The 25,768-nt window shown below is 36.7% G+C and overlaps 1 protein-coding gene across 1 annotated transcript in view; it reads left to right on the top strand.

Annotated features, from left to right (window-relative positions):
- LOC310911403 (uncharacterized protein) overlaps nucleotides 1-25,768 on the top strand; it is a gene marked incomplete at both ends in the record, with an annotated part of 32,475 nt that overhangs the window by 5,875 nt on the left and 832 nt on the right. Inside the window, 27 exons of the mRNA XM_083864895.1 lie at nucleotides 412-456; nucleotides 1,099-1,152; nucleotides 1,899-1,967; nucleotides 2,624-2,692; nucleotides 4,408-4,476; nucleotides 6,634-6,702; nucleotides 7,141-7,209; nucleotides 7,296-7,364; nucleotides 8,536-8,604; nucleotides 9,813-9,884; nucleotides 10,488-10,556; nucleotides 11,213-11,284; nucleotides 12,158-12,226; nucleotides 12,666-12,734; nucleotides 14,415-14,483; nucleotides 15,525-15,593; nucleotides 16,046-16,114; nucleotides 17,494-17,562; nucleotides 18,260-18,328; nucleotides 18,894-18,974; nucleotides 19,953-19,988; nucleotides 21,105-21,141; nucleotides 21,269-21,826; nucleotides 22,451-22,692; nucleotides 23,254-23,341; nucleotides 23,426-23,515; nucleotides 24,881-25,069. Coding sequence (XP_083721021.1) covers nucleotides 412-456; nucleotides 1,099-1,152; nucleotides 1,899-1,967; nucleotides 2,624-2,692; nucleotides 4,408-4,476; nucleotides 6,634-6,702; nucleotides 7,141-7,209; nucleotides 7,296-7,364; nucleotides 8,536-8,604; nucleotides 9,813-9,884; nucleotides 10,488-10,556; nucleotides 11,213-11,284; nucleotides 12,158-12,226; nucleotides 12,666-12,734; nucleotides 14,415-14,483; nucleotides 15,525-15,593; nucleotides 16,046-16,114; nucleotides 17,494-17,562; nucleotides 18,260-18,328; nucleotides 18,894-18,974; nucleotides 19,953-19,988; nucleotides 21,105-21,141; nucleotides 21,269-21,826; nucleotides 22,451-22,692; nucleotides 23,254-23,341; nucleotides 23,426-23,515; nucleotides 24,881-25,069 — 2,599 coding nt within the window. The remainder of the gene's footprint in view (nucleotides 1-411; nucleotides 457-1,098; nucleotides 1,153-1,898; nucleotides 1,968-2,623; nucleotides 2,693-4,407; nucleotides 4,477-6,633; nucleotides 6,703-7,140; nucleotides 7,210-7,295; nucleotides 7,365-8,535; nucleotides 8,605-9,812; nucleotides 9,885-10,487; nucleotides 10,557-11,212; nucleotides 11,285-12,157; nucleotides 12,227-12,665; nucleotides 12,735-14,414; nucleotides 14,484-15,524; nucleotides 15,594-16,045; nucleotides 16,115-17,493; nucleotides 17,563-18,259; nucleotides 18,329-18,893; nucleotides 18,975-19,952; nucleotides 19,989-21,104; nucleotides 21,142-21,268; nucleotides 21,827-22,450; nucleotides 22,693-23,253; nucleotides 23,342-23,425; nucleotides 23,516-24,880; nucleotides 25,070-25,768) is intronic.

The following is a 25,768-nucleotide window of genomic DNA, read 5'->3' as shown; positions in this document are numbered from 1 at the left end:
AGGCTGAGCCTGTTTAAAACAATGGCAAAACTCTACTTTAACAGAAGCAGAAGGCTTGAAAAAGTAAGCAAAGGGAAGGAGATATAAGAATGAAAACAAGGTTTCTAATCTCCAGTCTCTAAGATTTAGTGCATAATTGCTATAAATATTTCAAATAGAGAAAATAGGGTTCAATCCTGGATTACTGGTCCTTGATAATGAACTCTGTTCATCATTATGCTGTATTTTGGCTACCAGTCAACTTAAAAATATTTATTTAATACTTTTTGTCTGCTGAGTTTCTCTTAAATTTAGTTTCGATTTTAATGTAAGGAAATCTAAATAAGACGCCTTAGTAGAAAGTTACCTAAAAGTGGTTTTGACAAAATCTAAATATAAAGAAATATATCATTTTTTTCACTTATCTTTTAGGGCCCTGAAGGTCCAGCAGGACCCAGAGGAGTACGAGGGATACAGGTAAAAAACCACAACACAAATCCCACCCCCCCATCTATGAAAACAACAATATCTGGTTCCCGGGATTCAAAGATCTGAAAAAATATCATACCCCTACTGACATGGAATCTTTGAGTTGCTGCATTCAAGGCACCCAAAATCTATCTTCTTAAACAGCAAAATTAATAAGAATTTGGAGAAACAGTATACACAAATAAATCATCCCTATAATTCATTCAGTCTCAAAGACCACAGCAAATACAGTTCCATATAAACCAAAATTACTCATTTCTCTTTCAGTGTCTTAACTATTTCATTCCCTCAAGAAGTACATGGAAACTCTTTAGTGTCTTGTCATCTCAATACTCTCAGACTGATGGCCAAGAAGCTTAGCCCATCATAAATGTTTCAGTATATCTTGACTGTGGACTACCTTTAATTGTATTCAAAAAAAGGTAGAGCCAAATTGTCTCCCCGAATACCAGAACCAGCTCCAACTGGGTTGAGTAACTGAATATATTCATGCATCACAAAGCAAAGCTTCTGTTCTGATATGTTTAAAACTCGTATTCTAATTCAGACTTCAGCAAATAATAGATTGTTTTTTAAGCTGCCATTTTTACAAAAGCTTGAAAAATAGTGAAATCACTCCTGTTTTAATAGGGTCTGCAAGGACAATCTGGAGATCAAGGGCCTGAAGGCCTGCAAGGATCAAAGGCAAGAATTGCTTTATTTCTTCTCTTTATTAATGTTAAAAGGTAATAATATAGCCTCAAAACAATTATGATTTTATTCTTATATTCTATCCCTTCTTTTAATGGATGCAGTTTGACACAGATAACAAATTGTGCATTTTGTATTCTACAAGGTTCTTAAGAAAGGTATTACTTTGCTCTTTGTATTGAATTCAGATCCAAATCACACTCCCCTCTTCATTAATGAACAGTTAAAATATGGTAGAGTCACAGAATAGTACTTAGCATTGCATTTCTTCAGTTTTCAATTTAAAACATATTTTTCCCTAAGCACCAAAGAGAAATTCTTTTCGGCATCTCAGATCAAGTCTTTTCTTGAAACTGAACATTCTCAAGAAGAATTCTATAGTTCAAACAGAATATTGTCTTGAAGAAAAACTTGACAATAAGTGTATAAGGGACATTATTTGATATCTTTCTTGATCTCTTCTTTGCACCTGCTGGCTAACAGTGATACACAGAATACCTGAGTGTCAAAACCTACATGATATGAAACATTTTTCCTTTTGCTTAATCTCTTATCTTTGTACAAGATAAATTATTACAAAGGAATTTTGAAGCATTGAAAGGATGAACAGATGAAGTACTGTGTAAGACAATTCCAATGGGCTGAACTTCAGGATACATTAAAAATTAATCTACAATGTGAGTTAAACTGATTTTCCTGGACACCAGTTTATAAGTTGTTTTCTTTTCATTCTTTGAAAGGGTGAAAGAGGTCTCCCTGGGCCACCTGGCTTGCCTGGAGAGACTGGAATAGGACTGCCAGGCCCAAAGGTACAAAACTCTCATCTTGTGTATTGCATGTATTGTAGGATAACAACCTAGATAGCTGAGCTAATAGACTTGCTGGTCCAGAAGAAAATTCAAGACCATAAATGCTGGTTTTGTGGTACTGGAAAGGTATTTTGTATGTTATCAAAACTGTTTGCAAACAGTTGCAAACAAAAAGTACATTTTAAGTACATACTTTAAAGGATTTTTTTACAGTAGTTGTTATGCTTGACATAAACTCAACCCAAGAAGAGTATGGCTAGGTAAAAACACATCCATAGTCTTAAACAGAAATTAATTTGTGCAAAACAGGCTTGTTGGTTTAGATGACTGGCATAAAGAGAACAGAAATTCTATGATAGAAATACGTCTGGGGAAAGGATACATGACTGGGCATATGAAGGGAATAATTAATCTTTTAGACTCAACATTGTCTTCTCTCAAATGCAGAATTCAGGCTGTCCCCTAAAGCTGTGAAACTGCACCAGTTGATTGCCTGTTGGTGTGGTGTATGACTCTGAGGACACTCAGATTTTCTCTGATGTTCCTGTATTCTCCTACATCTAATATTTCAAGCACAGAATGCCTGATGAGTTGTTATATGCTGCACACATAAAGTACCTAAATCAGGCATATTCAAAGTACATCTTTCTTTGAAGGGTGACACTGGTTTGACAGGAAGACCAGGCCCTGTTGGCCCACCTGGAGTTGGTGAGCCAGGATTTATGGTATGTCTATTTGTTTATTTGATGAAAGGAAAGCAGGACAGAAAGTGAAAATTCTCCATGCTTCCCCATAAAAATGTGTGCTAAATTATACTATCTCTTTTCTTTCCTCTACTGTTTCCTACTCTTATACATATACGTTTTCTGACTCTCATTTCCCTTAATAAATTGGAAATGTTTCCAATTTCTTAACTTTTCTAATTATTATATCTCCAAAACAGATATGAAAATATAACATCTGATGAACTACCACACAAATATATAAATAAATCTGTCCCATGATAGATTTAATAGTGTCAAATCCCTATGTGATAACTTTGAAGTCGACTGCTTTTCACTATCACTAGAACATTATCATCAGCATGGCTTTGAGGAGACTTTCAGAATTTATAGTAGGTGTGGCTCTGAAGTCTCTTCTTTCTTTTCCTTCCTTTCCTCTTCCTGGCAGCTGTAAACTCAATCTCTTTGTGGTAATTCAGAAAACCAGCATGTCAATATTATGGTCCTTTTTTTCCCAAATATCCGCCAGCATCTTTTACTGAGCTATGTACAATACAGCAGACTTAAATTCATTTTTCTTCACCTGGATGAAAGATTTCTAGTGCAACCACAAGAGAAATTTTGTTCAGCTTTTTCACAAGTACCTTTTCCCCATTGAAAAGGCAAAATTTGGAATAAACATTTAATAAGAAGTGCTCCCATGAAAAAGAGAATGATCATTTGGTAGGTGAACTGACAGATTTCAAACCTGCTTGAAAATACACTACTGAAGAGCCCAAGGAAAAGAGCATTACAAATAAGGCTGCTGGTGAGAGTCAGTCCAAGCAGGGCAGTAACACTTCGAGAGTCTCTTCAATAACACCAGAGAGCAAAGACCCACTATATGGGGGAAGAGATGCCTGTGATGTGAATCTTTCCTACCCAAAAAAGTACTGCTATAACAAGAGATTCTGATTTTAAAAAATATATTCTAAATATGTTTCTTTTATTTAAAGTCTATTTGCTTCAAAAGAAGTTCCTTTTAATGGCTTCATAAAGTGCAAATATCTTTACTCAGGAATGATTCTAAAACTCTGTGCAAAAGGAGAAGCATATTTATGCTATGCAGAGACAAATCTACCAGCATTCTGTAATGTATGTGTAACTTCAAGCAATAAATAGGAGAAAAAAACCTCAAAAAACAGATGCAAAAAAACACTGAAGGAGGCTCAATATGCCCAGGTGTTGGACATGCTTTTTGTTGTTGTTGTTATTTGCCCCTTGTGCTTGCATCAGATCTGCTTTCAAAAAGAGAAGGGCATACTACTATTCTCTTTGCCAATTACAGTCAAATCTTTCTACAGCTATGTCTCAGCATTACTCTGCATGGGATTTAATCTGGTTCTGTCTCGCATGATTTTGCTGATATATTAATAAAGATTAGCAAGAATTTGTAAAATGGAACATCAGGGAGCAAAGAGTTCCAAAATATACGGAATAGAAATGTCATCTATATAATCTGTGATTCCTTAGCAACCTGAAGGGTATTGTTACTGCTACAGACCAGAATGCTCATCACTTATTCACTGTGATGAGCTGTGTTACTGTATTATTTGTAACAGATTATAACTACACCAGCATTTGAAGACATGATTGTAAAGGACAATGACATAGAACACACTTCTGTTCGTTTGAGTGATTAATACATGTTCTAGGTAATTGTGTGCTTATGTTACCAGGGGCCTCAAGGACCACAAGGTATTCAAGGAGAAAGAGGTTCACCAGGAGAAGGGCTTCCAGGAGCAAAGGTACAGCAGTCAAAGGGTTCTAAGACCAGAGCAGCACCATTAAATGAGTGTATGCCAAAACAAGTCCATAGAAGGCACAGGAATCTGAGAAAGTACCTTGTAAATTAATGTGAAAATTTGCCATCAAACAATCCAATATATTTTGATGGAATTCACTTGGTCCAAACATGACTTGTAGGCACAACTAGCCTTTGGGGCCTGTAAAACCAATATTTAATTTACCTGATGCTTGATTTGTGGGATCTAAGCCTGGAATGAATTCCATAATTGTAAAACAGCCTCAAGCATTTGACTTTAAATAAAATACCATTAAAAGGTTCCTAGATGAAAAACTTAGTATTTTGTTGCTGGGTTTTTTCTTAATCCTTATAGAGAGAGATCTTTGCTGTCACTATAAAGACAGGCATCTAAGCTTCTTACATATCTCAGCCACTGGCTTATGCATTTTAGCAGAAGACTGAATTCAGTTTGTGGAAAAAGAAAGGTGCTGTTAGTAATTTGCAGATCCAGGGGAAGTAATGACAGTGGTAGTTGTACCTACATGGATGGACTTAATAGAAGATTCTTTTGCTGCCCACTGAAAACCAGTTCCTAGGCTGAGTTGTCACTTTGGTTACAATAGCAAAGTGACACAGCTTGTACATGAACTAAATGAGCAACTGAACAGTTTGTTCATTTTTATGCAAACACCTCTGCTTGAGAAAACAATAAAAAATGGTTTCACAGATGTAGACTCCAACTGCCCCTTTACTAAAAATCTTAGGATTTCTGCTTAACACAATACTGTTGTCAGCCAGGTTGAAATTTAATTGCTGATAGCAACATAATATCTTCAAACATCCAGTGTGTATTTTATGATGATTAATAATATAAGTTATTTAACCTCATTGTTGATGGCTTGTATCTGTTTAGCATTTCTCATGAATGAAAACTAACAAAAATACATTTTGAAGAAAACGCCTCTCAAAATCACTCAACTGCCACTGAAATACCAGGTCATGGGGGAAGAAACACTACAATTAATAACTAAAACACAGCAACAGGGCACAGTAGGAACAAGTATAGATGAATGCATAATCTAAAACTGTTAAGCAGTTGAGATGGATAGGCAGAATAAAATAGTCAAAGGGAAATTCTGTCAGCACTATTGGAACTCTTCATTCTATAAAAAATGTACTACTTTTTACTGCCAAATCTGACCCGGAGCTAAGCATGTATGAACAGAGTCTATATGTATCTCTAATCCAATCTATGGCTGCCAAGCATGTCAGTTCTTTGGTTTTAACCACATTTTAAACAGGTGATTTGTTAATCTATGCAAATTTTACAGTTGCTTTCTTCACAACTTTTTAGTACAAGCTCACAGTTTAGTAAAAAGGATAATGAAGGCAGATGTTCCAAAGCATCTGGAGTAAAGAATGTTATTTTAAACAGAAATCCTCATAATGTATTTCTGTTAAAATTAAAATGATGGAATTGGTTACTAAGGATAAAAAAGATATGTCTGGGCATAATTTTATTGTCCTGGGTGAATTTATACAAGCTAACAGCTGCCTCTACATGTTTTATTAAAAGAAGTACAGGAAAGCACAATATTTGTACCTTTGTTAGTAACTGGCACTTTCCTCAGGACCACTGTTTTGTAAGGCAACATTTAGAAAGACAATGACATTTATAAATAGACTCCTACAACAATATAGTCAACCTGATCTTCATTCTGACAAATGCTTAGTGGGAGCCAGATCCTCATTACCCCCCTTCAATAAGATTAACCCACACTTTAATGAGATTAACCCATGAGAAAAATAAGCAGAATTCCATTTTTAGTTAGTCTCAATACTCAGCCCTGCAGACACTTAAATCAGTTGTGGTTTTGCCCTTGATTTGAGAGGAAGCAGAACGGGACCTTAAGTAATTGAGGTGGGCAGAAAGATAAAAAAGAAGCTTGTTCAGCTCTTTCATCAGCAATTTCAAATTGCAGGGCAAACTCTTTTGAAAAGATAATCTCTTTGGTATCCTGGAACACAGATCCAGGAGCAGTTTTCTGGTTCTTTTCATTTTGGTTTTCATGATGACAGAGCAAACATTGTCTCTAGTTACTTCAGAGAGAACAGTTGTGTGTCTCCAGAGTTAACAACTCACTATTTTTTCATGTAGGGAGACCGTGGCTTTGATGGACCAAAAGGCTCTCGTGGACTTCCAGGCATCAGCATAAAAGGTGAAAAGGTGAGCAATAAATACACCAGGTGATTAATGGAGTGCAAATAAATCTAATAAAGGGAATACTGGGTTAATACTCACTACAGAAGGTACAGTGAGGCCAGGAACCCCTAAAAGACACTAGATAATGTGGTATTTAGTTGAGATTTATGGCCAGTAAATTCTCTCAACCCATTTTAACATCTCCTCATATTAAAATAGGAAATGATAGAAAAAGCATCTGATTCTGCGTGAATTTTAAGGTTTAAAAAGAGGAAAAGAGACAAGAAGTTGTTTGCAATTGAACCAGTAGGGAATAAATGCATGTCTGAAAGACAAAAGGTCAGATCCCCAGCTTTACTGACTTCAAGAGAAGTTAAGTCAACATGTTCTGACTAGCATGGGAGTTGTCCCAGATTGTTTCTGTATCTTTACACAACTAAGCAACTGTAATTTTTTTACCAGGGTGAGTGTGGTCCTCCTGGTCTACCAGGACCAGCTGGATTACCTGGAATTGGAATTCAAGGAGAAAAGGTACAATTTTCCCCTCACCCCACACTTAGGTGTATAGTAACAGAGACTTTTTTTCCTTTTAATAACTACTTAACTACTCTTCTCAGGGAGTGGAGGGCCCGAGAGGACCACCTGGCTCCAGAGGGCTACCAGGACAAGGGATACCTGGACCAAAGGTCAGGGAATTTTCTTTAGTAAAAGCTACTGTGCTTTTTTTACTGTTATGTTTGATAATCCAGAAATGGTCTGTCTCTATACTTATCCACATTAAACTGGATTGCTGAACACCAATCTAAGTATTGACATAGATGCAGGAAAATATTTCCTTTATTAATATTATAAACTGTACAGCAGATCCTACTTCACTGAAAAGCCTTGGTAAAGTAATGCCATGGCTATTTATTTAGGTTTTTGCTTGACTCACACAGAAGCTTTCAGGTACCACATACAGACAATGAGCTGCCCTTTGCCTCATACACTTCCACTGAGAGGGTTGTCTGCCTTGAGCTTGTGCTTTCTACATATCACGTGGAGATGCAGTAAACCTGTTACAAAAATTAGTTGTACATAAAGGGAGGCTCATCCCAATTTCCATACCATCTTTTATTCTCACTGTACTGTTTCCACTCCAGAAAAATATATACATAGATATATTAGAGATAGATTGCCTTCCTTGCAACTTCTGGTACTTATTGTCTTACCTGAATTTGTGTATCTACTGTATCTAGACATTAAAAATGGTCCAAAGTGTAAGGAAGACTACTTTTTCTGAAGAAAAACTATCAGAATAATTTAGCCTTAACTGATTTGCAAAATACAGAATTGTTAATGAAAGACATCACCCTAGAGGTGTTTGGAATGGAGATTTAAAGTAATTTCCTGAAAGATGTTACAAAGTTCTGTATGACTGAAGACTATTAAAGCATAGTATAAAGGAACTAGTGGTGTAAGTGGGTCAAGTGTCCATGACAAGTAAAGAATTTTGCAGCGTCAAGTATCACCTCTTACATTTTAAGTGATTGTGCAGGGATATGTTTATCACTGCTAAAAAGTAAAAAAGAAGACTTAGTTGTCTGTGGATGCTATATATGCTCCTGAAATATCAGCTTTTTGGCAGGAAAGATTCCCAGGGACATACAAGTATAGATTTACAGCATTAATAATTTCCCCCAACAGCTCTTTGGTGACAGCTCAAAACAAATGGCAAATTCCCAACCCTTGTGACCAAGGGTTTAACACATCTTACTATAGACAATATCATACTAATCTTTCTTAAAATTTAAACAATGAAGCATGTGCTTTTATATTTTTCATAATAATGTTGTTAAAAACTAATATCTGCTTAAGGGTGAACAAGGCTTGCCAGGAGAGACTGGAGTGCCAGGAGAAAGAGGTATTGGAGAACCTGGTTCTAAGGTACATTGCTAATAGAGGAATTATTTAATCTATTTGTTTATTTGAATTATACATATATATTTCCTGACTATCCTTTCTGAAGCACATAAAAACAGGTTTAGAAATAAAATTTAGGTTCTTACTCTTTTGAAATTTTAACACAGACTTTCAATAACCTCCAGATATGGCAGCATTTTAAATACCCCTGTTCTGTAAAAATGTAGTAAGGCTTATGGTGACTGGAAACTTCCACCTGCCTGGTTCATGCTTAAGTCATCATTGCATACAGCTCACCTACAGCTCTGTTCAAAAAATCATCTAGAATATTAAACAGCTGCCAGAACTCACAGTCCCAAGTGTAAACTATGCTGTAGGCAGAGAAAAAAAGCCCTGAACTGTAGTTATTGTGCTGCTCCTTCCCTTTTCACAGGGAATGTGATGGAAACAGAGCAGCTACCTCCTCACACCTTCATACGAGAAACAAGCTGTGCTGGGGGACAGAAAGGACAGTTGAGTTGCTAAGAGGGAGAGGAAACTGTAACCAGATTATCTTAGTGCTGAAGTTCCCAAGATGGTAACCAGTCCCTATGTCATTAACAGCCAGATTAACATAGAATATGAGAATAGAATAAAAAGGACTTTTGTGACAGTGGAAAGGCACAAGGCTGTCCTGGTTTTGCTCTTGTTTGTTAGGGATTTGTGACAGGGGCTGGAAAAGAAATTATTCAATTTCTTTCTTCAGTTTCACAAAATACAGTAATGCTGATTGAACCCATTTGACCCCAAATTATCCTATTTCATCTAAAACCAGGTCAGGCTCTTGAATCTTACATAAATAGGGCCATGATAATTCCACTGGCATTAATTGATTTGCATTGATATTCATCAGCAAGATGTCAGTCGTGTCACAGTTAGTTCTATCTGGTATTTACTTCAAATGCTGCCACTTGATGAAATGATAGCATAATTTTTCAAGAATAAGCTGAATCATTAACAGCTAATAATTTTAATTGTATGGATAAAATGCATAGTTCAAAACAATCAGACAGTAGGATAGTACCAAGTAATAAGAACTGTCTTTATAGAAAAAGACAAGACTTCGCATGCATAAGTGTTTTCTACAAATATATTTAAAATTTAGGAAAAAAAATTAAATCACTTCCTTAATTCAGAGAAGGAATAGTACTGAGTCTGCATTTAATAGAAGAATTTACTTTTGCTGATGTCAGGGTGATCCAGGGCCTTCAGGACTGGCAGGTCTGCCTGGTCTTCCAGGAGAAGATGGAGCCCCTGGACAAAAGGTTGGTTCATCTCTCTCTGCAGTCTATCTGCTTCACACCAAGCATTCCTATTGTTCTCCCTGTGCTGACACCCAAACCTAGAAGAGAGAGTGTTCATGGCCAAGGGAAAAGTACCACATTTTTTCAGCAAAAAAAATCTCTTTCAAATATAGTTTTTTAGGAAAAACTCCACTTTTTCTGATTTTTTTAATATATATTTTTGAGAGGTGGGGCATTGCCTTATCTTGTTTACTATCGTGTGCTTTTTGTAATTCATTTAATGCCCTGCAACTCAGAAGGGAAACCACTAGAATGGCTATGGGCATGTTTTCATGGCCTTCTGACCATGGTTTTTTCTAGATTCAGAACCCCCATTTTTTAAGGTTATATACTCAGTGATCAGCTGTCACTAAGGAAATCTGCTGCTTCACACATTCCACACAGAGTTGTGCTTGCTTCTGAATATAGGAAAAAATCCTGGACACACCTGACATCAGTGGGAGTTTTGTCATTGATTCTAAAAGGTCTACGGTTTTAATGAAATTATTCAAGAGAATACAAAGTTGATATTGCACCATTGTCCATGCAGTGCTCTGAAATACTCCTTTGATTTTTCTATTCAAGGGTGAACCAGGGCTGCCTGGTTTTAGGGGTCCTGAAGGTGCACCAGGGATTGGAATACAGGGAGAAAAGGTGAGGATTTCTTACTAAAGACGTCACTCAAAATTTAGTGTCCAGGAATAGGTTTGTCAAAGACTCCTCTTTTTTTTTTGTCTAATATAAGTAACAAAGAAAGTATTATTCTGGACTCATAGTTGTTTCATTTTTGTTGTAATTATTACAGCCTAGTAATCTGCTTGAACAGCAGTTTTCCCTTTAGAACTTTACACTATTCTTAACTTTTCTGGTCAATCAGACAGGGCATTGTGACCAGCCGATTGGCTCTATTTGCCTTCAAATTTAAAAAAAAAGTACTAGCAAGTAAATTATATTTTCCTGTTTTGATTGTTTTTCTTAGTATATTTTTAAATGTAATTACTTGACTTACTTTTTAGCTGCAATTATTCAACCTTTAAGATTCCTTTTGGCTTTTATTTTTCTCACAGTATACTGAGGTAAACTGGTTTATTTAATATCAGATGAAATCTATGTTTTTTTAATTGTACAAATCCAGAACTGGACAATTACTGAGCAGAATTAACTGACTTGCCAATGAAAGCAATAGGAACAGCTCATGTGCATCACCTACAAATAAAAGTTTGCTATCTTTCACTGACATTTACAATTGATTCAGTTAATACATTCTTAAATTATTTGGCATGTGTGACATGTCTTTTCCATTTTTGTAGGGAGATCAAGGACAGAGAGGAATACGTGGATTAACAGGACCAACAGGAATGCCTGGACCTGTTGGAGCTAAAGTGAGTTTATTACTATGCTGTATGTGTAAAGTACTCTCCCAAAGCTGTTCCAGACCTCAGAAACAACTGTTCCAGAATGAACTCGCTTCATTAAAAAATAATTTCAAAGAAGTTCAGCAAAGGCTTCTCTTAGCAAAATCACCATTATCCCTATAAACATCTAGTAGTGTTTTTTAAAAACCTTTGCATTTACAATATTGCTTCCCTGTTGGTTTGGAATAAGTAAAGGTACATACTGGTATTTTTATACTGAAATATTTGAGAAGATAGTATGGTGTATGGCATATAAATATATGACAGGACTTTATTTTCTTTACACCGACTCATGGCTGATATTCTTTTTTGGATTTGGAGTTTCTGTTAAAATACTCAGTACTTAGTGAAAGTGAGAGAAGACCTACTCCAGGTTTCTCCTCCTGTTTCTTATTCTTTTGCTATTTATACACACAAGAGTATTTCCACAACAAAGGAAAAAGAGGTGAAAAAGAGGTAAAAAAGTACACTGAAAGAGGCATTTTAAAAAATCTACTCTAACAGAAATGTATATATGTTTTCAGTATAACTACACAGCTGGGCAGGGAGTCTTGAGCACTGTATTTGGTGGACCAAGTCTTCCATACTAAGAAAGGGGCTTCTAAAAGCATATTTGTTTAGGGACTGAGAAGAGTCTCATTTCCATGGAGAAAACAGAATAGGGTTGTTATCAGTTCTCCAGATAGTTACATTGATCTCTGCATAGAATAGTTTATTAGAAATTCTATTGGAATTTTAATGGAATTAAATGTAAATTGTTGCATAAATGTTTTCTCTATGTGATGGTCATGCTCACTTTCAGAAAAATCCATTGTTTTTTCTCTCCCACCTTCACTGCAGGGAGAGCCTGGTGCACCAGGACGTCTTGGAATGCCAGGCCCCCCTGGAAGATCTGTGCCTGGACCAAAGGTATCATCCACATTCCATCTCTAGTGCTTAGAAACCCAGGGTGAAAACTGAAGTAGGCTATGTTAATATTTGTGTAAACAATTCCAGCCTTATAAGGTCAACTAAAATTTCTCCTTTCCTGTGAACAGAGTTGTGGATTGTATCCAGTCTAGTTACCACTGTGCTCTGGTATTAATTGCAGGGCAGCTTGAGGTGTGGCCTACCTTTGTTAATTTCTTTATTTTGAATAACCTTGAATATCAAAACACTTTTGTTTATTCTTTGTATTTTTTCTATTTATTCTTTCATTTTTATTTCTGCTTTTGGTGTTTAATGTTTGCAATAGCAATAAATAAAATTAGATGTTATGCTCATTATATATGAATTTGTATAAAAGAAACTCACAGGCTGTGATGTTTCATAAGATATGTAACCAGAAGATTTATTTTCCTCATTGCAGGGTGACATTGGGTTACCTGGTCTTGCTGGACCAATTGGAGAACCAGGTTTTGGGCTTCCTGGGCCAAAGGTAGCTCCTAAATTGTTAAACTGATTTCTGATACAACTGTAAAATAAGGCAGAAGGATTTCAGTGAAGCGACAACAAATGTCCTAGGATGGCCAGTGTTCCACTGAAATGTTCCACAGTTCTTAATGTGTGTCCTACAACTCTGGCAGAGTATAAGGATTTGCAGAGCTGGAAAACCATGGATGGTCAATCCTCCAGAGTCTGTGAACTGTAAGCTTTCAAACAGCAGAGAACCAGGAGAAGAATGACTTTCTAACTGATGAGGAGTGAATTCAGAGAGAACACCTGATTAACCCTGCTTACAACAGCCTACATGTTAATTAGCAAGCAGTTAATTTTTCTCAGCCAGGCTCCTTTGCTTCATTCATAATTTTGACACAGAGTTATAGTGTAAGAAGAACATGAATATGTAACAGCTTTTGTCTACCGCTTTTCTAGTACTGCCTCAGTGGCAGCTAGACTCAACTTTCATAAGCCACTCTTCATTCCAGGAAAGATTTTGTCCGAACACCAAGAAACTCATATAAGCCTGTGTTTCTCTAAATGTGCTGGATCCTGCCTGCCTCTCCCACACCATTTTTTCTTAGTGAGTTTGACAGAACTTTTGAATACATCCCTAACCCCTTGTTCTTTGAGTGAACTGAACAGAGTAGCAGAAGCATGAGAAACGTGACAGTCTCTATCCCTTTTTGATCAGTTGACCAGTCAGTGGTTTTCAAGATTTTTACATTTATTTTCATCAGGAGGAAATTATGCTGATGGAATCACATAATTTTCTGGAATAGTCCAGTCAATTCAGAGAATTTCATGTTGTCCCATTTCTGGGGATCTAACAGGAATTATCAACTGGAAGCACATCCTTTGCTCAGAGTTGCAAGTCTCTCTCCCTCAGCGTTGAGCCCCCAAAGCTCTTTCAATTGGGCAATACTACATATTTCTGTGACTACATTCTTCACTTTTTGCTGTCTTTGTCAGCATTAGTGGTTCTGCTTTTGCTTAGTTCTTAGACACACAGCCATACAGGGTAAAGCCATACAGGGTGAAGCTCTTTACAGTCTAATTTTTTTTAAATTGTTTTTCATGGGTCTTTTCTTGTCACTGTTTTAAATGTCCAGATTTTGGGTAGCTACAGGAACAAACGCAATCTTAATCATCCATTCTATTGCAACTGAGCAACTCACTGCAACCCCCAGTGTGGCTGGGAGGCTCAAGGTCCTCTGAGTTTTCTTGGTAAATCTGTTCCTCAGATACTCCAGCTGTCTGGATCCATGAAAGGAGTTTAGTTGTACATTTCCCATAGGAACACCCTGTTTAATGAGGTTCCACAGCATTATAGGAAAATAGAATTCTGGAACAAATTATGATAAATATATGGGGAATACAACTAAAGTAATTTCTTTTTATATGTAGGCTACAAATGACAGCAGACAGAGCTCTTGAAAAACATTAAAATTAGTGACTTAGGAGTGAAAGTAAATCATGAGCACTATTAAATGTCACTGGTTTAGTCCAGAATTAAATAAACCTAAAATAATAATTCACATAGTAAAATATATTAGCCAATAAATAGACAGATAAAATCAAATTACAGTATATTTGCCAAGTAAGTTTCACTTTCATAGATAATTTCCTGCTAGCAATTGTCTTGGCATTCACTCAGCTTTTTTTCTGCCTTCACCAGGGTGACCAAGGCCTTCCAGGACCCCCTGGGCCCTTTGGGCAAAAAGGAGATGGTTATCCCGGCCCACCCGTAAGTTTATAGATTTTCTTTTATGTGAATTGGGAAGAAATAAGTGCTATGCCTAAGGGATTATCCTCCATGTCTGACATGCTAGGAAAGATTTGCTGGGTTAAAAGTCTAAAAAGCCTAAAACTCCTCAACTGTGGAAATGCACTTCAGCACAGAAGAAAATGAAATCTTCCTCTGAAATAGCACAAAATCATCCCTGTCCTCCACTTCTCTTGACTACACACTGTAACATATTCCAAGTGGGTTCTTTTTTCCAAAGTATCACTGATGTTTCAATCAGTTCCCTCAAAAATCTTCATGTAGGGTCCTGTCTTCTGCCCAACAGTACAAAATTTATTCCCAAACAGAAAAATCCAATCTAGCTAAGCAGCCACATCCATATACATGCCAGAACTACTAAAAAAGCAACTGCTGTGCAAAGAGCCAGAACTACTCTTTACAGAGGCCTTTACTGGTAGATACAACCAATCCCTGCAAAAAGGATGCAAGGAGAAAAGGCTCCTTCCTCTCCCTTCCCTGCACATGTGTGCAATACTGGGCTCACATATCCAGTCTGCTCATCAGCCCTGGCACCAGCCCTGGCAGTTACCTGTCTGTGCAGTGAGGAAGTCTCAGAAAGATTGCTGGCTACAGTCAGGGAGTTTGGATCACACATACTTGCATTTGCCTATGCTAAAGACAACAGCAAAAGTGCTTACATTTGCCACACTGAGATACAAAAATTAACAAAAACCAATATGGAAATTGGAATTTATAATACTTTCTGATAATGTTGTGCAACCCGATGAAGAACTGCTTCTGCAACTGCCTCTCCAGATTAGACTCCTCTATCTTCAAACACATTCAAGCCCCTGCATGACATGCAACACACATGCAAATGCTACTTCTGGCATATCAGAGTAAAGTTTAACCAGCTGTAGATCACAGTGATCCCATTAAGAGACAATATAGTCAAGATACTACCATATAAATATTATCAAATGCACGTAGTCAATGTAGCTGTAAATTAAATTTATATTCTGTCTGTGCAAACAAATCCAGGGATTGCCAGGTCTCCCTGGGATTCCCGGTGAACAAGGCCCAGATGGAGTTGGACTACCAGGACCTAAGGTACAGAATTTAACTACTAGAAAAGCAAATGCTTGTGTATACCCTACTTCATAAAGATACATTTCCTACCTATAGGTCATAGTCAGAATATCTACTTAATCCAGTTTTAACTTTCTTCTCAGTATATAAAAGGTAGATCTTTTTTGGTTTAGGTTTGTTAGGGTTTTTTTGCTTTGGGGAATCTAGAGTTTGTTTTTTAATATGGGAATTGTAATTCCTGTGCAACTGTGCATAATTGACTTAAATATGTTTAGACCACCAGCCACTGTTTATCCCCAATAATTTTCTTGCTCTGCCAGCAATATCCTTGGGTTAGTATTGTTTGAAATTGCACAGTGCAATTCAACAGTTCTCTTCTCTTTGTCCCATTTGGTCATAACAGAAGCTTGGGATTCTAGAGATAAATTAAACTTTGGTATTCACTACTTATTTCTTAAAGTATTGGCTTTCAGGGTGATCCTGGTAGCAGAGGACCAGTTGGCCCCCCCGGTCCCCCAGGAAAAGGCCTGCCAGGACCAAAAGTAAGAGATTTAAACAATTATGTCTCTCTTTGTCTAATTTCTAAATTACGGGGGAAAAGTACAATATAAAAATGTGTGATTATGCATAGACATCTACATGTTTTCTGTTTTCACTGGAAACAACTGATCCAGCAAATAATTTTTATTTTGTAGAAAATCAAAAATATTTCTGGTGACTAGCCATAAACCATATCCTCCTTGTGGTTGCATATGATAAATGATAAGGTGATAACCTTGCAGTGAAGATCAGTGAAAAAAAATTTGGCTCCTGCAGACATTAGCTGCAACTGAGTGGCAAAAATTTCTTCAGACCTAGCATTGGTCAGAATTAAGGGCTGGGCAAGCACTTAGTATGTCTTGTCAATACTATTGGTACAACTGTAGGCACTACTGTTGAGTTCTTCTGGGATTAATTCCTCTTTTTTACTGTATAAATCAAATAATCATCTAATAACCAGCATTAGGATCAATTCCTGCAAAAAGAATTATTTTTGTAATTATTTTGTAACCATGACAAAGACCTGAAAATAACTGTAACTATAAAAAGCTATTTTCACTGTTAAACCGCCCAAACTGGAAATTCTTATGATCCTGCAGCTGTTTTAGACGTCTATTGAATACAAAAGAACTGGTTGGAATGTAAATATAAAGGAACTCAACAACGTCAAATGCAAAGATTATGCAACATAATAAAGAGTTACCTGCCCACTGTGGCTAATTGGTGCCCGAGATTCAGTCCCCATTGGCAGGAAGGCAGGGTTCAGAGAAAAGCAGTGCTGAAGCACCTCCTGAGGCAGTGCTAGTCCCAAGGAACAGCATGTGCATGGGATCCTTACAAATGAGGAAATTGAGAATTTCATGCAGGGATACTAGAATAACGGTACAGAATAAAATTACCATGTACTATGTGGGTTTTGATTGCTTCCTGTGAGTAACATGGAACGGGAACATTCTTTTCTAGAGTTCTATTGAAAACTAGCTTATAAATTAGCAATAAATGTTTATTTGCAATGCCACATTAGTATGTATACTTATAGGGCTTACTGTGTAATGGGGGTAAATGATTAAAAAAATAATAATAATGATCTTCTCTTAAATTTTAATTCAGTCCCCAATATCCCATCAATACAATCCATCCTTCAATGCAGGATATATCTCTATCAGCAAGGTGATTCATGTTCACTAAGTATTAACCCAAGTGACTCATTTGAAGTATAAACTGGATTATTAAAAGCTGATAAAGGCCAAAAAGAGTCTTTCTCAGCTAGAGCAATCTTATTCCCACTACTTATAAAAAGACATGTTTGGCAGGGGAAGAAAAAGAAATTACACGGTGGTATAACAATTTATTGTGTATTTTTATTATGAACATTCTCTAGGGAGCCATAGGACGCCCAGGGCCACCTGGTTCTCTGGGACCTCCTGGTGAAGGTATTCAAGGAACTAAGGTAAAAAGATTCAGTGTCTTCAATATTTAATCTGTATTGAGTGGTCACTCTGACCATCACAGTGTTAAGGAGATTTCACACTATTTCTTTCATGAAGAGAGCCTCAGGCTAGAAAATGAGAAGGATAATGTGAGTACCTGCAAAGTATGTTCTGTCTACTGCTGCAAACTAGCCCAAGCACGTGTGTGTTGAGAAAGAACAAACCTTATCAAAGATACCTTTACAAAATTAAAAATACTACTCCCTCTTCCTCAACTCTCATGCCCACAGAAACATTCTGAATTAGTTATGTATATTACCACTCTATTCAGTAGAGAAAAAGCCTCCATCCTGAATCTGTTTGTACTATTAATTTTTCCTTGAAATATGCACTTTTACCCAAAGCATCAGTCAGATGAGACAGACTCAAAAGATGGAAATAAAAAAGGCAGAATGAGAAGGAATAAAATGGAAAAAGGGAAAAAACTGAAATTACAATCAAATTAAAATTACATCCAACAATGATCATGTGGGTTTTAAATGTTGTGTATCTTTATACTGAAGAAGTATTTGAGAAATATAAATTAGCCACTAAATTGTCAAGTGCCTCATGATCCTTGTTAAAAAGCACTTTGAAAAACTTTCTCTTTGAATATTTTAAATTACTGTGTGATGAATGATTACAAAGGGTTAATATCACTACCTGGATTATCATTAGGGGGAACAAGGTATTCAAGGAATGCCAGGACCACGAGGCCCCCCTGGAGATGGGCTTCTGGGAGAGAAGGTATGATATCTAAATCAGAGATAATAGTGAGATAATGCCCTAAATGGAAGCAAACACACTCAAAATGCTCTTTTACAGTAAGTTCTCATCGAAGGCATGTGAATTCTGTGTAAAGGGAGCCCCAGGCCTTAGAAGATTATATTATTATTATAAGTTATATTGTTATTAGAAGTTATATTATTCTTCTATTATTAAAAAAATATTAGATTTAATATCTAATCTCTGTCTTTCATCTACCTGCTATGCAAAATTTTGGAACTACATCAGTGTTAAGAAAAAGAGAACAGTGGGTTGGAATCAGTTTTCAGATGTGATCACAATGGCTCAGAAAGGCTGCACAATGTCCCATGGTCTACTAAAAATCAAACCAAGATGCATTAATACATCTGTTTGCTATGCCAGAGATCTTTTCTGGGCTTAATTTATTTAAATGATCTCTAACAAAGATTTTTAACTCATGTCACAAGCTTAATGTGCATTCAACGAAGGCTACTAGAGAGAAATTTGAAAAGCGTAACAAAAACTGACTTACACTTTCTGTCTGCTTACCACAATGGTTTTAAAGGGAGATCGAGGAGCTACAGGTGACAAGGGGAAAAAAGGAGAAAAAGGTGATGTGGGTGACCCTGGTTTATCTGGAGAGCCTGTGAGTAACTCAGGTTTATCACAGATGTTTTCTTAAACCACTCAAAAACAAAGCTGGGTTGTGTGTTCTTTCTATTTAGTTACATATAATCTGAAACACTTAAACTGAAACTATTGGAACTTTAAAAGCACAAAAAAGATATCTACTTGATTAATACCCCACTTCCCACACGGATGTGGTTTCTTCCTTAAGGCAGTTGTCATGGTTTAACCCCAACCAACAACTAAATACTACACAGCCACTCGATCATCTACCCCCCAGCACTGGTGTGTTGGGGAGGAAAATCAGAAAAAAAAAAAGTTAAAAAACCCTAAACAAGCAGAAGACTCATGGGTGGATATAAACCAGTCTAATCATTGAACCAAGGATAACTATAGTCATAAAAAAGCCAGGTGATGCTCAGTAAGATTGCTCACCACCCGCTGAGGGCTGCCCAGCCCACCCCGAGCAGTGCCCGGCCCCTCCCGGCCGGTCCCGCGGTCCCTGTGCCGGGTGTGCCCTCCCAGGCTGTGCAATGTCCCTGTGGCCTGCCCGGGTCAGCTGTCCTGGCCGTGCTCCCCCAGCTCCTTGTGCAGCTTCTACCGACACTGCATGGGAAACGGAAAACTCCTTGACTAGGGGTAAGCACCACTTAGCAACAACCAAAACAAGTGTGTTGTCAACATGATTCCCATAATAAACTGAACCAGCTACTAAGAAAATGAACTCTATCCCAGCCAAAACCAGGACAGCAGTGAAAGACAACTGAGAATCAGTGATCCATTGCGAGACTTGAGGTCATCCAATTCCCATAAACCACCCTAGGAGGTTGCAGGTACTACATGCACAAGGCATTGCATGTGCATCAGAAGCACACTTTTTCTAGTTCAACTTCGTATTGGCCAAATATTATTCTAATAATGGTATCAATGAAGTTGTATTCTGAATTACAATGTTACTATCTAATTTCAAAAGCTTAATCAGCAATCACTGTTACAGGGCAAAACCGGACCAAAGGGAGACCAAGGCCTAACAGTAAGCAAAATACATTATTTAAATCCCATTACATCAATATATAAACAACACTATCAGGTGAAATGTAGCCTTTTCATTATTTTGCAAAGAGCTTTTTGATTAGAAGCCATCTCACTAGTAATACAGAAAGAAACCAACTCAAAGATTTCTGATTTTTTCTCATCTATTTTATGCTGAAATGGAATTAAAAGTTCCTGGTGACTTCAGGTATTTTTCTGCTATATGTTATTTTATATCTAGTGTTAGATCACCCAGGTGTATACTTGCTGCAGGAAGGTTTTTTTACAAGGATTTAGGAGTTTAAAGAGCAAAGATATTCCAACTGGTCATAGTCTATCTGCTATGAATTTATTTATATTTCTGCTTAGCCTGTACCACACTTGAGTCAAATTCAGTAAAGTATGTCAGTGAGTATATAAATACTACTACAGCTTATGATGGAAGCTGAGCAGCAGCAGCAAAAGGCTGTATTTGAAAGTCTGACTCAATGCCAGATGAGTCCTGTCATGCACTTCAAAAAATATGACAAACGATTGCTTTGAGAAACACTTTATTCACATGTCACAGAAGCTATCATTTTTCTGAAATGCCAGGAAGGCAGCAGTTTTGGGGTTTTGTGCTGATGAAGGCTGGGTAATGGAGTGGGCCAGGTACATCAGGGCTGACAACTCCCAATTCCATTCAGTATTGGTGCTCTGGCATATGTCAGCTCACTACAAGCAATCCTATGCTTCCTAAAGTTGGGTCTATTTCTCTGCTCCCAGTATATTTAGAAGGGATATCATGTAATTCAGATGCTAAAATATTTATTCCTTTTATGAGTTTTAATGGAAACCAATCAATCACAAAACATTTTTTAAAATAACAGAAGCTAATTGTTTTAGATAGAGACATTAATGTATTATTGATTCTTGTACGCATATGAAATAGTTCAATTGTAAAATGTGGAACTCATTCCTAAGGACAAGTTTGGAAGTTAAACAGTAAAATTTTTCTAAGTCACTGTAGGACACAAATATTAATTATAAACAAAATCTTTGTTAGTGTCAATATTATGCTTCATTTGAAAGAGGCAAGTTGTAAAATATTTTAATATTTAATTTTTTTCACATGCAGAGAGAAGATATAATTAAATTAATTAAAGAGATATGTGGTAAGGACTCAGGAAATCTTTATGTTCAGATTCTATATTTCCTTTATTGCATTTGCATTTTTCTTTTTCCAAAAGCATGCCAAATCAAGTCATTGTGATCTGGGTTTCTTTTGTTTTTCCTTTGTAGGTTGCAGCATTAAATGTAAGGAAATTCCTATGGAGCTTGTATTTGTGATTGACAGCTCTGAGAGTGTGGGACCAGAAAATTTTGAGATTATCAAAGACTTTGTAACTGCTTTAGTAGACAGAGTAACCGTAGGCAAAAATGCTACCAGAATTGGCCTTGTGTTATACAGTTTAGAAGTTCGGCTAGAATTTGGGCTCAGCAAGTATCCAACCCGACAGGATGTTAAGCAAGCAATTAGAAAAATGCAATACATGGGAGAAGGCACTTACACAGGAACTGCTATCCGCAAAGCAGCCCAGGAAGGGTTTTCTGGTGCTCGAGCAGGGGTGCGGAAGGTAGCTATTGTGCTGACAGATGGCCAGACCGACAGGAGAGAAGCTGTAAAACTAGACCTAGTTGTTCGAGAGGCTCACGCAGCAAGCATCGAAATGTATGCGATAGGAATCGTAAATACTTCAGATCCAACACGGGTTGAGTTTGTGCGTGAGCTAAATCTGATTGCTTCAGACCCAGACAGAGAACACATGTATCTCATTGATGACTTTAACACCCTCCCAGGTGCGTTCATGGAAGTTTTATTCTGCCTGTATCTGATACTTCTCGCAAGGGGGCGGGGTGGGGGAGAAACATTATCTTTGTGGATATGTTTTGATTTTGCAAAGTAATAGAAATCTAGAGATACAGATCCTCTTTGTTTAGGGTGTTACATTATGAGGCAACAGGCCAATGGGGGCATGCCACCCAGTCTAGGAAAACAGCTGCTTAAGCAAGTTTTCTAAGATGAGTAAGTGCTCATACACTGAAAATCTGCTGACTATAAATCAGAATGAAACCCATTGTCATAAATGCTACTTGTTCACTTCCCTGGGGAAGTAACCCATTTTCACTTGGTTATTCACATAGGAAGATATTTTCCTATTGACAACTAGTAGTTGTTATTAAGCTTAGATGAACACCCTTAACGTGAGTTCATTGTATTTTCTACCACACAGAGGACTTACATGCTGGCAAATTTGTGACCAAAACATCCATACTCCAAAGAGTCTGGAATAATCTTAGATGCATGTAAACAATCCAGAGGAGTTCTGGATTACGTGTATTACTGACATATATAAGTAATCCATATTTTAAAAACACATTCAATTTCTCAGTATGATAAGTTTTCTACTTTTTTTTTAACAGCTCTGGAGTCAAAATTAGTTAATCAATTTTGTGAAGATGAACATGGCACCTTAGTATACAACCATAATGAAAATGGTGCAAGTATAAGTGGGCAATCCTTCCATTCAGTATCTCCAAGTTCTTTACATTACAAACTTCAGAAGAACAATGTAAATAGACAATCACTTTCAGCACAGACACTTGGAATATCTACGGTAGAAAGTCCTCTGAGTCCTGGCCATCTTCCTCAACCATTAGCTCCGGTATGAAAATTCTGCAGGCTTTAAAGAGCAGAAATTTTAAGTATATATCTTTCTGTGCCACCTAATATAATTTTTAGCATTTCAGGTACATGTACTTCTACTTGGTATGCTCAGAGCTGGTCGTTCTGAGTAAGAGCTCTGATGTTGCATGCAGGCAATTAACTAATAGCTGTAACTTATTCCTGATATTGTTACAAGGATTCCTTTGTTTAATACAATAATATTTGTGCCACAGTGTGAATCATAACAATATTAAAAAGCAATTACACTGTTATAATTAAGTCTAGTAACAGTAACTGGACTCAATTATAGATTATAATTTTAAGTCTATAAATAAACTACTGTAAAGCTCAACTAAAAAAAAACATTTATCCCACATTTAGATATGACAACTTTCCTGGTAAACCAACCAGGAGAAGTTAAAGTTCTGGTTCTTAACACTGAAGTCAGGGTAAATGGAAAGGAAAAATACTAGAAAATCTTTAAGTCATGCAGTGCTTGTACATTTTGAAACACTTGACAGTATCTGGAAAGAAAAAAAAAATCAAATGCTTATTTCAGACCAACATACCTCCTGCAGTCTATGAAGCTTATGAAGAGGAACAAGATGAAGAAAAACAGTCAACCCTTCTAACCATAAACACTAGAGGTATTTCTATTGTCATACATTTCTTCATTTTCATTTTTGGCTGATGAAAAATCAATGTTTCATTCTGTTTCTTTTCACCTGCAGCTGTGTTACCATTATTGTCATCTAAACCACCACCATCCAATAAAGTGATGACATCATCTCTTTCAACTGCAGGCCCCACACCAAGACCCGGTGGGTTATACATCATAACTAGTTTTTCATTTCATTCCCTCTTTGCCTGGTACAAACTTTTAATAAGGCTTTGAATCAGAATAATTTTGTTCCATTCTACAAAGATTTTGTGAGTCTGTGATATGGAAGAGAAGCAATTTCAGGATTTTATAACAGATCTAGTTGCAGCTCTTGTCTTCCCAACTTCTGGATCCCACCGCTGCACTTAAAGCACAAGCAAGGTTTTCTCTAACGGGAGAGGGAGCTCCCAAGGGGCAACAAAAAGAGAACATAATGCTCACTGAGGGTGGGCCAGTCACCAGGTCACTCATCAGCCAAGGAGGGGCAATCTACAGAGGTGGGAGGCTTCATTAAAGACAAAGATAGTGATTTCAGAAATGGACAGAAAGAGTGTATTTCTCTTTTGGAGGAGCAATAGGAAAAAACAATGCTTAGTAATTTTAAGTATCATAATTAGCTGAGTGCTTAAAGGGTTGAATCTTTTTATATGAAATGCCCAAATGTATTTTGTTCATCGTTTGGGGGATTTTCAGTTCCAGTAATAGTCCATTATGATGGGAGCAACAGAAGAGAGCGATCAATAGAAACATGTTGCCATATTTTCTGGAAACAGTGGCATGACTTTTTTTTGTCTCTGCCACTAATGATTCTTTTCCAAAAAAGTGACAAGATACCAGTTGCAAAAGACAAAATCTTAGTTGCAACACTCAACTTCACAGAAAACTATTTTCTATGTCATGTATTATTAAAGTGAGACAAGAGTAGTATGTCACAATCTGCAGATATCTGTATGACTTTTAAATTCAAACTTATGTACATAATTACTACCATTTTATTAGATAAGTATCACAAATATCTTAGAAAAGCAAGACAAGAGTTTTACATTCTTCTCAGTATTTTAAAGTCTCTTTTCCCACACCACAAGGCAAACTAATGTACAGCAGAAGGATGCAGCAGATATGAAAACAGCAGATGCAACTAGCTTACAGCTCTTTAGCTTATAATTTCTGTTTGCTCACAAGACTGGTTGCACTTAATCAGATTTCAAAAAATATATTTCAAAATTATCATATTCATGTTGTTTGCTCTTTTTGTATCTGGAGCCATAAGACTATTATTTCTGGAATTACTAGAATCATGCCAGTTAAGGAACAGTTTATTTGACTACTAAGATGCACTTGTGTAACTTGCCTTCAACATTTACATCTTAGAACTAAAAGTGAATCTTAAACTCTTGTATTATAAACAATGATTAGCAAAAAAAAAAATAAAACAAAGTAAGAGTTTTAAAGATACAATCTATGGAATACAATTGATTTTTACAAACTGAATGGTTTCTATTCCTCTTTTTTTTTTCCATTTTAGAGAGTACTGTGGACCTGCGCTGCAAGCTGAGGCTGGACCAAGGGCCGTGCCGTGTGTACACAATCAGATGGTATTATGACAAACAAGCCAATGCCTGCGCTCAGTTCTGGTACGGCGGCTGCGAGGGAAATGCAAACCGCTTTGAGTCTGAACAGGAATGTAGACAGGCTTGTGTGCTTTTTTCTGGAGGTAGGAATTAGTCTCTACATTAAAAATGATAGGGTTGAAGCGATTGATTGTTTGGCTTTTTTATCAAGTATCCAGCATGGTATCTGAAATCAAATCAATAAATTTACAGAATGCTAACATTATGAAGTCATATGCCCACTAACTAAAAAATGTCTATCTGTGCAAGCATATTTGAATACTTTTAGCATTTATTACACGACATAGAGATTATAATGAAATAGCAAATTTTCAATGGTATCAAGAGTGCAAAATTTCCTTTTTTACTCAGTTAAAAGCAAGACCAGTGTAGTATTTTCCACAGCAATTGCCTTTCCTTCACCCACATCTTTAAATGCTACCATTGTAAAATCACTAATTAGACCTTATTTTAAATTACATATATTGTTTTGGAAACCAATCCTCGGTCATTATGTAAGTTCTTTTTGTTATAGTAATCTGATATTTGGAATGGATTCTGCAATGAAAACTTCACTTCTTTTAAGTGAAACTATTCTCACAAATACTGTTTTACTATTTAAAGCACAAAATATTAACTTCCATATTACATACAAAGTAGAACTTAATACCAATAAATACATCAAGTGCATCAACTGTGACCTATGTGCTCTCTGGGTCACAAGTCAAGGAGGTGGGTCAGTTACCCACCTTTCCTAAACACATCACAGGCACATTTCATCCTTTTTTTTCAGTAAACTCTCA

The sequence above is a fragment of the Zosterops lateralis genome, assembly GCF_965231275.1.
Source record: "Zosterops lateralis genome assembly, chromosome: 7".
NCBI lineage: Eukaryota > Metazoa > Chordata > Aves > Passeriformes > Zosteropidae > Zosterops > Zosterops lateralis.
This window is presented reverse-complemented; position numbering and strand designations above follow the sequence as displayed.